This window comes from Neophocaena asiaeorientalis, unplaced genomic scaffold (genome assembly GCF_003031525.2).
Source record: "Neophocaena asiaeorientalis asiaeorientalis breed wild unplaced genomic scaffold, Neophocaena_asiaeorientalis_V1.1 scaffold150, whole genome shotgun sequence".
NCBI classification, from domain to species: Eukaryota; Metazoa; Chordata; class Mammalia; order Artiodactyla; family Phocoenidae; genus Neophocaena; species Neophocaena asiaeorientalis.
Window position 1 is genome coordinate 7221625 of NW_020176571.1, and position 15745 is coordinate 7237369.

The 15745-nt window shown below is 39.0% G+C and overlaps 1 protein-coding gene and 1 long non-coding RNA gene across 5 annotated transcripts in view; one reads left to right on the plus strand and one right to left on the minus strand.

The window, feature by feature from the left end:
• The window catches only part of LOC112391755 (uncharacterized), a 133313-nt gene that overhangs the window by 34288 nt on the left and 83280 nt on the right, over positions 1 to 15745 (plus strand). For all 3 annotated transcript variants that reach the window (XR_003001559.1, XR_003001560.1, XR_003001558.1), the window contains exon 4: positions 3605 to 3757. This is a non-coding gene — a long non-coding RNA (uncharacterized LOC112391755). The remainder of the gene's footprint in view (positions 1 to 3604; positions 3758 to 15745) is intronic.
• The window catches only part of A2M (alpha-2-macroglobulin), a 69092-nt gene continuing 59942 nt past the window's right edge, over positions 6596 to 15745 (minus strand). For both annotated transcript variants that reach the window (XM_024733186.1, XM_024733185.1), the window contains exons 27-36: positions 14939 to 15013; positions 14312 to 14492; positions 12825 to 13048; positions 10973 to 11191; positions 10686 to 10813; positions 9704 to 9794; positions 8530 to 8598; positions 7559 to 7661; positions 7079 to 7120; positions 6596 to 6738 (exon numbers count right to left, since the gene is read on the minus strand). In XM_024733186.1, the coding sequence (XP_024588954.1) occupies positions 6722 to 6738; positions 7079 to 7120; positions 7559 to 7661; positions 8530 to 8598; positions 9704 to 9794; positions 10686 to 10813; positions 10973 to 11191; positions 12825 to 13048; positions 14312 to 14492; positions 14939 to 15013 (1149 nt within the window). In that variant the 3' untranslated portion in view covers positions 6596 to 6721. The remainder of the gene's footprint in view (positions 6739 to 7078; positions 7121 to 7558; positions 7662 to 8529; positions 8599 to 9703; positions 9795 to 10685; positions 10814 to 10972; positions 11192 to 12824; positions 13049 to 14311; positions 14493 to 14938; positions 15014 to 15745) is intronic.

Below are 15745 nucleotides of genomic sequence, written 5' to 3' on the forward strand. Positions count from 1 at the left end.
CAGCTGCTCCGCGGCATGTGGGATCTTCCCGAACTGGGGCGCGAGCCCGTGTCCCCTGCATCGGCAGGCGGACTCTCAACCACTGCGCCACCAGGGAAGCCCGTCAAGCCTCATTTTTAATCGCTCCCATAAACACTGCGTTTTCTTTTCTTTTTTTTTTTTGCGGTACGCGGGCCTCTCACTGTTGTGGCCTCTCCCATTGCCGAGCACAGGCTCCGGACGCGCAGGCTCAGCGGCCATGGCTCACGGGCCCAGGTGCTCCGCGGCATGTGGGATCTTCCCAGACCGGGGCACGAACTCGTGTCCCCTGCATCGGCAGGCGGACTCTCAACCACTGCGCCACAAGGGAAGCCCTTACTAGTTTTAAATTAGAAACTAATCAGAATACACAAAGTGAAAAACATAATAAACACTTTTTAAACTATTGTTATCCGTAAAATTATAATTCATTAATTTTTTTAGCTGAACTTGATAATTAAGGTAATTTCATTCATTTCTAAAAATGACCTGAAAAATAAAGTACATCGGTAAGAGTGTCAACTTCTGGAAATTAAAATCTTGTATCTTTTTTTTTTTTTTTTTTGCGGTACGCGGGCCTCTCACTGTTGTGGCCTCTCCCGTTGCCGAGCACAGGCTCCGGACGCGCAGGCTCAGCGGCCATGGCTCACGGGCGCAGCCGCTCCGCGGCATGTGGGATCTTCCCGGACCGGGGCACGAACCTGTGTCCCCTGCATCGGCAGGCAGACTCTCAACCACTGCGCCACCAGGGAAGCCCAAAATCTTGTATCTTTAATGTTATACCAAAAAGGACTGAAGCTCATTGTCCAGTGAAAATAATGGCTCATTTATTACCCTGCTAAAGTTCTTTCTCTGCCACCCTGCATTTTTTTAAAGGATACATGAAGGACATCTTTTAAGACAGTCCACAAGCATAGAGCCATTGTAGAGGGATTAAAGAAAACAGAAAAACAAAAAAACTGGAATTCAAATCCAGGCTTTACTATTTTTTTAAAATTGTTTCTTCTGAGTTTTAAGGTAAATTAAGCAAATCTACTCATTGAACATTTCAAGTGAAAATCAATTTTTTTTTTTTTTTTTGCCTAAGGGATTATATAAACTTTCCATTGATTTTGCTGTGATTCTCTCCTTCCTTGATCCAGCTGGGTAAAAATTGCCATTTATGTGTAAAGGATTAAGAATTTTATCTAATGGAAGAAGAGTTTCTGAATGTTCTAATTCAGAGCCAGTTAATTCATTTTATCTGCTCTGTAGTATTACAGGGCACAATACTACATTTTATTTAGCCATTTTAATACTCAAACTGTGGTTTCTAGTTTTTCTTAGTAACAGTACCGTAATGAACATTCTTGTGTAGTCTCCTTATTTACACATGGAATATTTCTTTATGGCAGATGCTCAGAAGTGGAATTGTTACCAGTGTATGCATATTTTAGAATACTAACAAATTGCCCTTCGATGTATATAATCCCTTTCTGCAACCTTGCCAAATTACAAAAAAAGTATTTATTTATTTATTCTTTATTTTGGCTGTGCTGAGTCTTATTTGCGACACACGGGATCTTCGTTGCTGCATATGGACTCTTAGTTGTGGCATGCAGCCTTCTTAGCTGCAGTATTCGGACTTCTTAGTTGGGGCATGCGGACTCTTATTTGCAGCATGTGGGATCTATTTCCCCAACCAGGGATCGAACCTGGGCCCCCTGCATTGGGAGCGTGGAGTCTTACCCACCGGGTCACCAGGGAAGTCCCAACGTTGCCAAATTTAATATTACCAAGCTTTAAAATTTTTCCTGATGTGATGTGTATAATGTTTTAATTTGCATGTTTCTGATTACTGATGAGGCTAGGTAACTCCTGTGTTTACCAACCACTTATATTTCCTTTAGTTGTGAACTGCTGTTTCATGTCCTTTGTCCATTTTTCTATTGATTTGTCTTACTCATGATGATTTATAGCCTTTAAAAGATATAGTGTAGACAGTAATACTTCTTTTGTTGAGGTATAGTTGATTTACAATGTTGTAAAAAGCAAAGTGATTCAGTTATATATATGTACATTCTTTTTTAGTATTTTTTTCCATTATGGTTTATCATAGGATATTGAATATAGTTCCATGTGCTATACAGTAGGACCTTGTTGGTTATTCATTCTATATATAATAGCTTACATCTGCTAACCCCAAACTCCCACTCCATCCCTTCCCCGACCCCCTCCCCCTAAACAAGTCTGTTCTCTGTTAGACACTAATACTTTATTGTTTATTTGAATTAAAAATATCTTCTCCCAGTCTGTCTTTTGTTCATCTAAAAAAATTTTTTTTGACCCTTGTTTGTAAGTGATGATTTATCTGGGTATATATTTTTAGATTTGAAGTTATTTTCTCTCAATATTTTGAGTATATTATTTCACTATCTTCTGGCTTCAATTATTGCTTTTGAGTGGTCTGTTCATTCTAATATATGTTCTCTGTCTTTGTTTTCGAAATTTTCACTCTGATGTGCCTAGCACTGGATTTTTTATTTTTGCGTTTTTATTATGGTGAAATATATAGAATAGCAAAGTTGCCATTTCAACCATCATTTAAATGCACAGTTCAGTGGCTTTAATCATATATGCAATGTTGTAACCATCACCACTATTTACCTCCAAAACTTTTCTGTCACTCTTAAGTGCAGCTCTGTACCTGCTAAACAATAGCTCCCCAATCTTCCACCTGCCCCCAGTCTCTGGTCTCCTCTAATCTACTTTCTGTTTCTATGAATTTTTCTATTCTAGATATTTCATGTAAGTGGAATCATACAATATTTGTCCTTTTGTTTCTGGCTTATTTCACTTAGCATAATGTTTTCAAATTTCATCCATGTTGTAGAAATGTCAGAACTTTATCTTTTTTCATAACCGAATAATTTTGCACTGTAGGTATATACCACATTTTATTTATCCATTCACCTGTTGATGGACATTTGATTACCACCTTATTGTGACTAATGCTGCAATGAACAATGGTGTACCAGCAACTGGTTGAGTTCCCTTTTCCAATTATTTGGAGGTGTGTCCTTAGGACCAGAATTGTTGAATCATATGATAATTTTATGTTTAACTTTTTGAGGTACCACCAAACTTTTTCACAGTGGCTGCACCATTTTACATTCCCACCAGCTGTGGGAACAAGGGTTACAATTTTCTACATCCTAGGCAACACTCGTTAATTTTTAAAACAATTATGGCCATTTTTTAGGTATGAAGTGGTATCTCATTATGGGTTTGATTTGTGTTTCCCTAATGACTAATAGCATTGAGCATCTTTCATGTACTTATATGCCATTTGTATAACTTCTTTGGAGAAATATCTATTCAAGTGCTTTGACATGTTTTAACAAGTCTTCTAGGTAATTCTGATGCACACTAAACTTTGAAAACCAAATGACTAGAAACTAATGAACTACTACCACAAATAACCTAATAAGATAATTGGAACTGACTGGAGTAAAGGTGTTAGGTTTTATTGTAAGACTATTTGATGGATCAGGGTGAACGTGTGCTGTTCAATTTTAAAGAACTTGTTTCTTGTCTTCTTAAGTAGACAAAGGCTGAGGAGAAATGGATAAACATTTGGGGAAAGGATGAGGAGAAATCAAATACAAGGAGGAAAAAGGGAAGCAAGAGCAAGAAAATACTTTTCACAAAACAAGATACGAAGAGTATTTGGGATTTAAGACCAAGTGAAGATTATGAGGTAAGATATATTTAATTGTACTTTATAGAGTAAGTATTCTTTCTCCTTGTATAGATTGGCAGGTACTGAATTCAATATTTCTTCTTAGACTTAAGCTTCTTATTCACTGGATTTTAGTTTACTTTTCAGAATAGTAAATATGTTCAAACAGTTCAGTAGTCAAATAATTTTAAATGGTATTCTCTAAGTGGTCTCCTTCCCATCCTTGAAAACTTCCACTTACTTTATACTGTTTCTGTAGGAAGGTAAATACCTTTTTAGTAGCTTTTTTTTTTTTTTTCTGGTGGGTATCATTCTAGTCTTAGTTTATTTAAGTGCAAAAAAAAAAAAAAAAGACATGTTATTTCCTCTCCCACCCTTTTATTATAATATGAGTCCATAATATGTACCCTGTTCTTAGCTCTACTGTTTTCTCTTAACAGTATAGCCCTGGGGATATTTCTTTAATGATACATAGAGTGCTTCCTCATTCTGTTTCCAGCCACATATTTTGCCATCATTTAGATGTTTCCTAACATATTCTGAATTCTTGTGACCTCTTTCATACAGTAAACTCTCATACTCTAATCTTCCAGGATTAACTTTTGATTTATCAGTGGGGTTTAAATAAACATAAAAGTCATTTATTCTTGCAAGGTGGATCAAGTATTCTATTTCTTTCTCTTTGAATTTCTGCCATAACCACCCAGTTTCCCTGAGGCACAGGGTTGCCTCTGACCAAGTCACTCAAGGTGGGGAAGGATGAGTTTGGTGATGAGGCAAATGTGAGAAAATGCGAGCATATAAGGCTTCCCTGGTGGCGCAGTGGTTGAGAGTCCGACTGCAAGATCTTCCCGGACCGGGGCACGAACCCATGTCCCCTGCATCGGCAGGCGGACTCTCAACCACTGTGCCACCAGGGAAGCCCGGACCTTATTATTTTTAAAAATAAAATATAAAACTCTATATAAACTGACCCCTGAACATCTCTATCTCACTTACTGTCATGTCTCCACATCCTTTTACAGAAAGAGTAAATCTCAATTCACAAAATTCGATGTAGTCAAGATATGTCACTCTTTAAAATTCTACCTATACCAGTAGGCTGGTGGCAAATCCATTTTCAATTATAATTAGACCTTTCCCCAGGGTAAAGAACACAATGTGAAAATTCATGGCTCAAGAGGATGCACGGGTCCAGGTCTTCCTGGTCACAAAAATAGTGTCCAAAATCTTACAATAGAAATGAAAGAAAAATGAAGCAAATTATAAATGAATTCGTAGAGAGTGCTTGATAATTACAAGAATATCAGAACTTGGATGTGGTACGTCAAAACTTGAGAAGGTCACTGTGCCTGGAGTCCATCTTGGTAATAAATAGTTTGCAGTTCTTATCATGTAGTATTATAATAAGCCAAATATGTATCTTTTTCGTTTACTCTGCAGTATAATTTCTCTAAGGAAGGAATCCCATTTTATTGAATTCTGTATCATAGCATGGAATATAGTGCCTGACACACAGGAAGTAATCAGTAAGTGTTTCTGGAATGAATCTTCTTGGTCCAAGGAGACACAGTGATTGATTTGCAACAGGTGTACTCTTCAAGTACATTTGCAGTCATGATTTGCAATGAACAAAGAAAAAAGGACTAGAACTAACTGATAGAATTTATTTTAATCCTGTTAATTTATTTCCTTTTGTCATACTCCTAATTTTTTAAATATTTCATGCCCCGGATGGATGCTTAATTGATACTAATTACAACCTTTATTCAGCTCTGAAATATGTTTTTTTCTTGGCTTTCTTGTCTGAAGTGGGCTGGAGAGACAGCATGGTTTGAGGTTATGAGTGTGGACTTGGAAACCAGACTTCTTGGTATTGAATTCTGGTTCAGCCCTTTACTAGCTGAGTAGCTTAGGACACGTTACACCTCTCTGTGCCTCACTCTCCTCATTTGTTATAAGAATACCTATTTCATAGAGTTGATATATTAATACCTATGAGGTACTTAGAGTAGAATCTAGCACAAAGGTGATAACATTTATCTTTCACTTTTGCCTAGCCTGGAGACAGAGCTAAGGGTGCTTGAACTTCAAGTCCTTTAGAGCTCTTAGTTTATAGCATCCAGGCTTCTGTCAGACTCAACCAGATGAAGACTAGGACTCTAGGACTTTTCAGGGACCTTCTCTGCCCCTCCATCCATATAATGGATGATTTTAATACTTAATGCCTCTGAATACCTTCTTGAGTTTGTATCCATCCTTTGGTTCTGGCTCAAAGTTGCAGAAAAAAGATGTAACAGTCCTATTTGGGCTTTGAATCCTATGTATTCTTTCTTCTAGGAAAACTCACTTCTACTTGAATCACCTCTTCAGCATTTTCAATCTGTCATCCTTTCTTGAATCTGAAACCCAAGGTTAACTGACTGATCACTTGTATTGGTCAATGGCAGATTTGGTTCTGAGGTCACGTAACTTCCAATTCAAATCAAGTCCCAATTAATTATGCTGCCTCCCAATGTTGGGCATATCCAACTTTCTATTTCATATTTCCCTTTAATGTAGAAAGTCTTTCCTTGTCAAGTCAGCCTTTTATTCTCTCATAAATCCACTCTTCAGCTTTTTATTAGGGTAATCCTATAACCAAACTCACTTTACATGCTCCTAGTACATAATCCAATACTTTCTTCTTTTCCCTGCAACCTCTAAATGAAGCCTACTGTGACCACCACCTCTGTAATGTTTTTCATTTTTTGAAATCCTTTAGCCCTTGATTGCTGTGAATTTTTATCTCAGGAGTCTATTGGGAATCACATGGAAGTGTAATAAGTGTTTATTGAATAAATGAGTAAACAGTAATATGGGCTGGCCAGAGAAAAAGGTTTATTCAACAAGCCTTCAGAGATATAAAAACTCTTTTCTTCCATGGAGACCTGAGTCTGCGGAACAGGGACTCTAGCAAAGCAGTTTTCATTGATGTGGTCTTTAAGCATTTCCAGTGTCTGTGATAGTGGAAAGAATAGAAAATTAAGATGGACATGGGTTTCCAGAACAGTGAATATTCCTTCCTTTAGATCTGGGTAGCATGGTTCCTGAGGAAATCCAATTAGTATAGTGGGAAATGAGATCCGTTACTTAAAATTATCTAATATGCAATTCTGTGAACTGTCTGAGGTATGACTATCAGGGGCCCTTTCCCAATAAATGTATTCTTCTACAATAAGTTGCACCGTGAACGGTATGATGTCTATGAGAAACATTTAGCTAGAATTTTGTGGAGGAGATTTGAGGGACAAGCCGAAGGGGTTCTGGCTCCAGCTGGAAGGAGTATGAATCGCTCACCTTTGCTGCAAGGAGCACTGTACTCGGCAGCGGCAGACTCATCTGAATGAAAACAAAAACAGGCAGGAGGAGTGAGAGGGAGAGCGAGCACCCGTGCACAGGCCAGCGAAAGCATCTTCACCGCGGGAAGAATTGCATCAGAAACCCCAGCAGCATTCATCTCACGTGCTGCTTTCTGTCTTATATTTTCAGATACTTTACGTTATGCTTTCCTTTACCCTAAACTCCTGAAGGGTAAGAGTACAGATGTTACACTGATTTAAATTCCATATCGTCCTACAGTTGATTTTATCTGAACAAAAGGGAACTAAATATCTTACAGGTGCTTTGTGTTAGTAATAATATATTTATGTCAGACTTGATAGAGACAAAATGAAGTGATGGGAGTGATTAGTGTAATGAATTGCCCCAGCACATCTCTCAAATCTAAATTTCTGCGATCAGGTATTTAATTTCTGTGTGAACTTTGCTTTCACTCACCTGTCTCATAATAATCATAGACGTTCACTATGGCTGGTTTCAGATCCCTTACTGGGATGTCTTGAAGAACCGTGAAGGACAAGCTCAGGGTCTGATTTGTCACCTATAAAGCAAAAGGGAATTAAATGACTCTCCAGGGAGCTTTCCTCTGTCTTCTTTGAGTGAATTTAAGTATTCATCTATTTTGGGGAAAAACTTTTTGTCAACTAACAGGGTACTTAACTTGGGCCAAAAGTTCTCAGAGTAGGTGAAAACTTCCCCAAATTGTTTCTTAAATAACTAAAACTATTCATATACTCCCATCAATGTGAGTGCATAGCTCTGTTCATAGGGGGTGATGATGCAGGCTTTTTATTGTTTGAATAGCTGTGTTTATGTTTAAGTATCAGAGATTCAGTACAGCTTCACTACTCTATCTTGTAGAAATACTTGTGTCGACTCAAAAAGGAATATAAAAGGTGGATCACTGCAGCCTATGTTTCATAAAATTTGTAAACTATAATATCCGTCAATGTGGGAATGAATAAACTATGCAACAACATACAACTATAAAATCAGATTCGTTTATTGGTGCACTGGTCTTGTTGTTTTATGGTCTAGGTCCTTGCTGAGATTGATAGCATATCCCCCTTTTGTCTTTTTGATGTGCTGTTGATACAATAATTGACTAATAATGGTTACTTCCTTATATGTGTCTTCAGAATAACTTGTGCACACAGTGAGCACCTTTTGTGGAGAATTTCTTGCTTATGGGGTCCTAGAAATATTCATATCCCAATATTATAACAAGTCATTTCTTCCCATAGTCCCAGATGAAATATAAATAGAGAAGGAGAGGAGAATATTCACTGGACCTAATGTTAGAATTCTCAAATTTTTAGCATGGAGGTGATGTCTCCAAAATGCCTTCATTCACTTCCCAGGTAGCTCATTTTCCATATTTTTTTTGGATAGGATGGCAGGGCTCTCACCTTATCCAGGTAAATCAAAACATGGTTGTTGCTGACTTCTGTTCGACTCACGTGGTCAGATGTTTCAAGCTGAAGAAAATTAAGACATCACAAATGTTAATAAACAGAAGAAAACCCTGGGGAACCAGAGAAAAGAAGAATGTTTATTACCAAATTAAGCCTGAGGGTAAAATTTCTTCAAATGCTTTTTGTAAGCAAAGGCAATAATGTGGCAGAATTAAAAATGAAAGATAATTGGGATGCAGGGTTTAACTTTAATACGACACAGGACCTATGTGTAAATTGATTTATTTGAAGAAAAGGGAACTAAATGTCCTAAACTTGGAAATTACCCATATTTCAAGGTTCTATTCACATTCCATTCCTTCATGAAGGAGGTTTTTGTGTTTTTACTTTTTTTGCTTATTATAACTTGTAGCAATCTCAGTTTCCTCTGTACTTCTGTAATAGTTCTGGTTTATGTCAATCAATCTTTCTCATATTTTTTTCACTAGTTCATGTGTGTATGCTTTATCTTCTGAAGATTCTAAGCTCCATTAAAGCAGTAGCCTGCTGACAATTTTTTCCTAGTAGATGTGGCTCCTAGCAAAGTGCTGTTGATGACAAGAGATAGACTGTTGCTGTGGGTGTCCCTAAAGCGGTGGACAGGAAGCCTGCTGGAGCTGGCAAGGTCACCAGGTCTGCCCAGATAGTTCAGAAGGCTAAATGAATATGATCCCTAATACCTGCTACCCCAGTTTGATCAATGGTGGAAGCCCAGTCTCAAAACCGTCTGGGGTGACCATTGAACTTAGTAGTGAAAGACTGGTTAATGATAACAATGTATCGTAAAACTAGAAGAAAAGGAGAATGTTTTATGGATCATTTGTTTTTCTGTGGGCGGCAGTTTTGAGTTATTAGTTTTTAAAATTAGTATTTTTATTAATACCTTAATGGAAACTTGACCAAAAATCCATCATAAAATTTTGAGACCCATTTAAACAAAGTTAAATGAGAAAACAAACAAACAAACAAACCCCCATATAAATGTGCTAAATTATATTTCTCCTTTTGGAGACAGTAATGTCTTTGATAGAAGTTAATTTAATAGTATTTTTATATTAATGTTGTCTTAGTCTAGAGATACATAAAATATTAAATAAAATAGGGTCTCCTGGGCTTATAGTAAACCTACCATTTTCACTGTTGGTTTCAAGGGAATGAAGCCAGATACCATTTTCACATCAGCAATCACCATGTTGGAGGCTGGACGTCTTCCAGTGTAACTAAAGATCCAGGGAAGAAAAGAATTAGGATTTTCTGTGTTATTAAATTTTTTTTCTATGTCCACAGTAAGCACTCAACAGCCCTGAAAAGTACCAGAAGTCTTCCTAAATTTCCTACCAAGTAGCCTAAAAAACAGGCTGTGCATTAGAATCTTCAGGGCAGCCTGTTAAAGCCACAGAGACCAGGCCTATACTCTAGACCTGATGAATCAGAATTTCATGGGTGTGAACTCTGAGGATCTGCATTTGAAGAAAGCTCTGTAAGTGATGCTTAGCTGGGCATGAGACTGCTAATCTGTCCCAATTATTTGTTACATATACTTTGCCTTTTTTCCTGAATAGTATCCCCAACCAGGTTATAATATTCTTGAGGACAGATACAAATAGCCCTGTAGGTATTTGAATGTGGCTGCTTATGTATGTATTTTCCCCAAAATTGATTATTTTATGTATAATCTGAGATTTAATTATTACCAGTAAGAATTCTAACTAGAGAGTCACTACTTCCTTCTATTCGCGCTTTTCAGGAAGTCACCACCTCTGTCCCAGATAAAGCAAGAATAATATAGGATTTCATTACAATAGAATGAAATCAGGATGAATAATTACATTAGAATAAAGTCAGGAATTCAGGTTAGAGGTTCTTTATTTATTATTGAGGGGAATTAATAAGCTGTAAATAATGAGACTAGACACTAATAGATCCTGGAGTTGGGGGATGTACAATGTAAGCCCCATCACTGAGAAATTCTGTGTCAACACGAGAACACGTTGCTTTTTCAATAAAGGTAGAACAAACATTCACTGTCACCCTGCTCTGCTTAATGCGGAGTTCCAGTAAGAAGATTGGTTGTTATACCCAGAACTGCGTGATGCAGTCAGAGATCTTACCTGACTCTCAGTGAGATTTGGAAGCTGGTATGAGCTCTGGGTCCATCACAAGTTTGGGGCAGAGTCTGTACCTCCAAAGCAAATGGGAACTCTTCCTTTCTCGGGAGAATATTGTATTTCAAAGATGTCTGTGGAACAGACAAAAATCTGTGATTTTTCCCTTGCCCAGGATTCCTCCAAACTTCCTCAACTCTTTCTTTGATTTGCCCCATCATTTTCTGTGTTAGGCCTTCTCAGTGACAATGTTACTCTGGACCTTTTGTCCCCACCTGCCCCTGGAATCTCACCTGGAGGTAAACACATCCTTCTCCTGTCGTTGTCATACTGTACTCTCCGGGCACCTCTGGCAATGAAACCTGCTGTAGTAACAGGAGGTTGCTGTTGTCCACTCGGAATTTTGTGGAAAATGTCCCTGAAGATTGGATGGTCACCTGTGTAGCCTTCCCAGTCCTGGTGAAAGTGGCTGCTCCATATTTGGACAAAGCATGGAGAGCCACCACAGTGTCCTGGAAGAGACAGGTGAGGGAACCCACTTAGGCATGCTAACCCTTTGAAGACCCAAAGGCCCATGTTAGCTGCCACAAAAGGGGCTTTGATTTCCTATTTCCTGTTTCCCTCACTGCTTAAATATTGAGGTTCTCATTTCAAGATTGATTTAATCCTTAGATAGATGACAGAACCATAACCTTCACATATCTGCCTTGTACTATATGCTTTAGAAATTTATTTCTCAGAAAATCAATTCTTTTCTCTCTATAAATATATGTGAGGTATGCAATGTGGAGAATATATATGAATGGGAATTATTTATTAGCATTAGCTATTTGCCTAAGATGTCTTTCTTGATAACTGTGGTCATATCTGTCACCACCCAACCAAAGTTTAGTTTGGCTCCCACCCCAAGCTACACTCTGCTCTGCTGCTGAGGTCAGTGCCCTGAGAAAACCCAGGGTCCTTTGCAGCCATGATCAGGGTCATGCTTCAGTTTCTCCAGAGGAAATAAAACATGAATAATTATATTCTGGATTTGTTGACATTTTTATTTGGTTCTCTCTTTTTCATCAGAAGTTTGGATCCCCCTCCAGCGGGCAGGTCATATTCTCAATTCTCATCCACATTGAACCTGGCATCCTTCAAATAATAATTTTCTAAGAAACGAACGATAACTTTTAACAAAATTATTTTCTCCATTTATATGGAAAAATAAGAGATTAAATACAGTGGGAAAAGGATGGAATGTCTTTCTGTCACATTCTGCTTCTCTTTTAGGGTGCATACACTAACCTCTGAATTCTCTGGAGATGAAACTCCCTGCTCTTGTCTATATTGATGAACTTTTTAGATATAAGATTATATAGTTAGGCTCAGGAGGTTGGATGAATAAAGATAGTTCTTTATGCTCCCAATGAAAAAATGTTTGTATATTAAGAGGTGGATAGTGGAAGCATGAAATGTGTCAGCCTTAAAAGAAACCAGTCAAAGTGGACCTAGAAATGGAGAGCTTTGCAAGGAGAGGTGATTGGTTTCTGAATAGTGTTTCTGGGAACAACTTGAAAGGACTCTTAGAACTTCCAGAAGAATGGTGGATTTTTAAATTCATTCTGCTGTGGCCATCGTGTGTAGGGTCCTGGTGCCCCACTATTGCTTTAGGGATGTAGAGTTGTTACTGGAAATAGGAGCCTGTGATAAAAATATGGGATGGGGGTGGGGCAGAATTGGCATTTTCTTTTCAGCCCTCTTTTTTTTTTTTTTTTTTTTTTTTTTTTTTTTTGCGGTACGCGGGCCTCTCACTGTTGTGGCCTCTCCCGTTGCGGAGCACAGGCTCCAGATGCGCAGGCTCAGTGGCCATGGCTCACGGGCCCAGCCTCTCCACGGCGTGTGGGACCTTCCCGGACCGGGGCACGAACCCATGTCCCCTGCATCGGCAGGTGGACTCAACCACTGCGCCACCAGGGAAGCCTCCTCAGCCCTCTTTGACTCTCATTTTTTCTTATTTCTCACCGTCCTTGAATACTAATAACATTCTTCTCATTTCAAGTTATTCTTATCTTCATTTCTTTTCTTCTGGTATGTGTTTGCATCTTGTTCAAACATTTTTCTACCTGAAGGTAAAGTAAAAGGCTCTCGCTAACCACAGACCTGGGTGGAGGAGAAGCCCCCCTGGGAGTTCTGCTGCTTTGAGATCCACTTCACGATGAGCGTGGCAGGGGTTAGGTCCTCCGAGGTCAGGGCAGGCTGGGCAGTGAGGTAAGCGAGGAGCACATAGGCTGTCATCTCCACTTCAGCAGAGGGAGCCCGGGGTTGGTACAAATGCTCCACTTGTGCCTTGGGTTTCTGAGGTCGTGTCCAGTGGACAGAATTATCTGGAGGTGAGAAAAAGATTTGCAAGTGACCACATGTTCATATTTAACTTCAGGTAAAAGGACAAGGGCCAGTGCTGAAGTGCAGGTTGCCTTCCAGTGATAATCTCTTAAATCTTATCTGGCGACTTCCTGCCTACAGACAGCTGAACGAGGCTTGTTTCATCTGGGCTAAGGAGTCAGAAGCTGTGCCATCTAGATTTTCAAATGGTTGCGGTGGTTGCATTGGTGGAAGAGAGAAATGGCAGAGCAAGTTCTCTGGTTGTGGTAATTTCCAACATCTGATGTTATCCAGACCCTATCTAGGGCTTGTTCAACTTTCTGTAAAGCCTGTCCTCAGAGGTTTCTTATGAGGATCACAGATCACATGAGAAAATGGAGTGTACACTCATTAGATTAAAAAAAAGTAGAGTAATCCTTAAAATAGCAAAGGCTGACAGGGTGTGAAATAACGGGAACGGATTTACACTGCTGTGGGAAGGAAACAGCTCTTTGGAGAGTAATCTGATGATATCCAGCAAAGGGGAAGATGTGTTTAGCCCGCTAATCAGCAGTTACGCTTTCTAAGTACAAGTTAGAGAAACTCACACACCCCCTCAAGGAGATGGGTATATGAGTATTCATTGCAGCATGGTTTGCAATAGAAGTAAATAAGAAACAAGAAAAGATCCATGAGGAGAGACTCTCTAAATAAGTTATTGCCTTTTTAATATATTGTAATGTATCATGCAGCAGTGAAAATGAACATACCCATACAGGAGACTCCTATCAGCCTGCCTAATGTTGAACTTAAAAAGCAAAAGGCAGACAGACAGACAAGGATCAAGCAGAAATACTCAGAAGGATGATACTTCTTATCTAAAGAGGAAAAATGTAAACATTCTGAATATTATTTAGGGACACATCTGCAGTAAAAAGATAAATCCATGGAGTTTGTAATGACAAATTCAGGATAACAATTACTTTTGCAGGTAGGAATGGTACACGAGGGATTTTTCCAGCATTGGTAATATTTTGTTTCTTAAGCTGGAAGGGAAGTATTAACGGTGTTTGCTTATTATTCTTTATGCCTTTTTGTATATATACAGTACATTGCCTCTTATCTTTGGATGTGTGACTTGAGTAAGAAAGCCCTGAGTCCATAATGACATAGACAAAAGAAGAGAGGGGAAGGGGGTCCTGAGAGGTAGTCATGGAGTATTTTTGATATGGAATCCTTGATCCAGAGACTGTGGGATGGGAGAAAGATCCCGGGTGTGCTCTCACCTTCCTTTACGGCTTCCTCATCAAGTGACTTGAGGACTTCTCTCCTCTTTTCCTGGTTACCTGCCAGGGCAAAGGCATAGGCCAACAGTGCCTTGGTGTAGACGTGGCTGCCTCGGGATCCTTCCTTGGCTGACTTCCAGGCTGACTCCAGGCAGAACAGGGCATTGCGTACGACAGAGTGCTAGGAAGGCAGAGCGAGAAGGGAGCGAGCTGTGTGAATAGGGGGGCTAGTGCTCCCGGGTAAACACAGACCACAGCACAGAGGTCAGGAAGTTGTTGGAAAGCATTTGTCTTTCTAGCCTCATTCTTACGGATAGAGAGAATAGTATTTTTTTTTAAGCTGTTAGTCTCACATTCATAAGGCAGGAATATAGGCCATATCCTTAGAATTCATTCTGCATGTGTGGTGATGGTGGTAGTGGGGTTGCTAGGGGAAAAATAGACTAGGGTCGTCACTGGGGAAGTGTAAATCTTTCTTAATGGACTGACTAAATTCTCTATTGATCTGGGAAGCATTGACATTGCATAGAAGGAATGCTGACAACTGGTTTTTAATGGGGTGTTGTTTCAGACATCAGGTCAGCAGTTTCATTGCATCTAGAATGAGGCTTCAGCAAGGGCACCTACAGTGACAGGGAGAGGAATCTCCAGAAGGGCAATGGTGATATAGGCAGAGAGGGTCACTTCATCGTCCACTCCACCCTGTAAATATGAGAGAGAGACAGATTTGAATAATTTGAGGGACATTTATAGCGATACAAGCTTACCTCGGGAAACCAGAAAAATCTAAAATAAACAACCTAACCTTATGCCTAAAGCATAAGGTTTAGGAAGGAAAGAAATCATAAAGATCAGAGAAGAAATAAATAAAATAGAAACTTAAAAAAATAGAAAAGATCAGTGAAACTAAAAGCTGGTTCTTTGAAAAGATAAACAAAATTGATAAACCTTTAGCCAGACTCATCAAGAAAAAAAAGGGAGAGGGCTCAAATCAATAAAATCAGAAATGAAAAAAGAAGTTACAACTGACACCACAGAAATACAAAGGGTCATAAGAGACTACTACCAGCAACTATAGGCCAATAAAATGGACAATCTAGAAATGGACAAATTCTTAGAAAGGTATAATCTCCCGAGACTGAACCAGGAAGAAATAGAAAATATGAACAGATCAATTACCAGTACTGAAAATGAATCAGTAATTTAGAAACTCCCAATAACTTTTGAGAATGCTCTTAATCAGCTCCTTGTATTCTGCTGTCATGGAATTTGTCCTTACCCATATACATCCCCATGAAGCAAAGTATCACAATCACTCTGAGTTCCAGCGCCTCTTTCCTGGTGCTATCCAGGTTTTATTTTCTTCTGATACCTTCCTTAAGGAATTCTTATGTTATCACTTCCTCTCCTCATCCTTGAGGACAGTGTAATGGA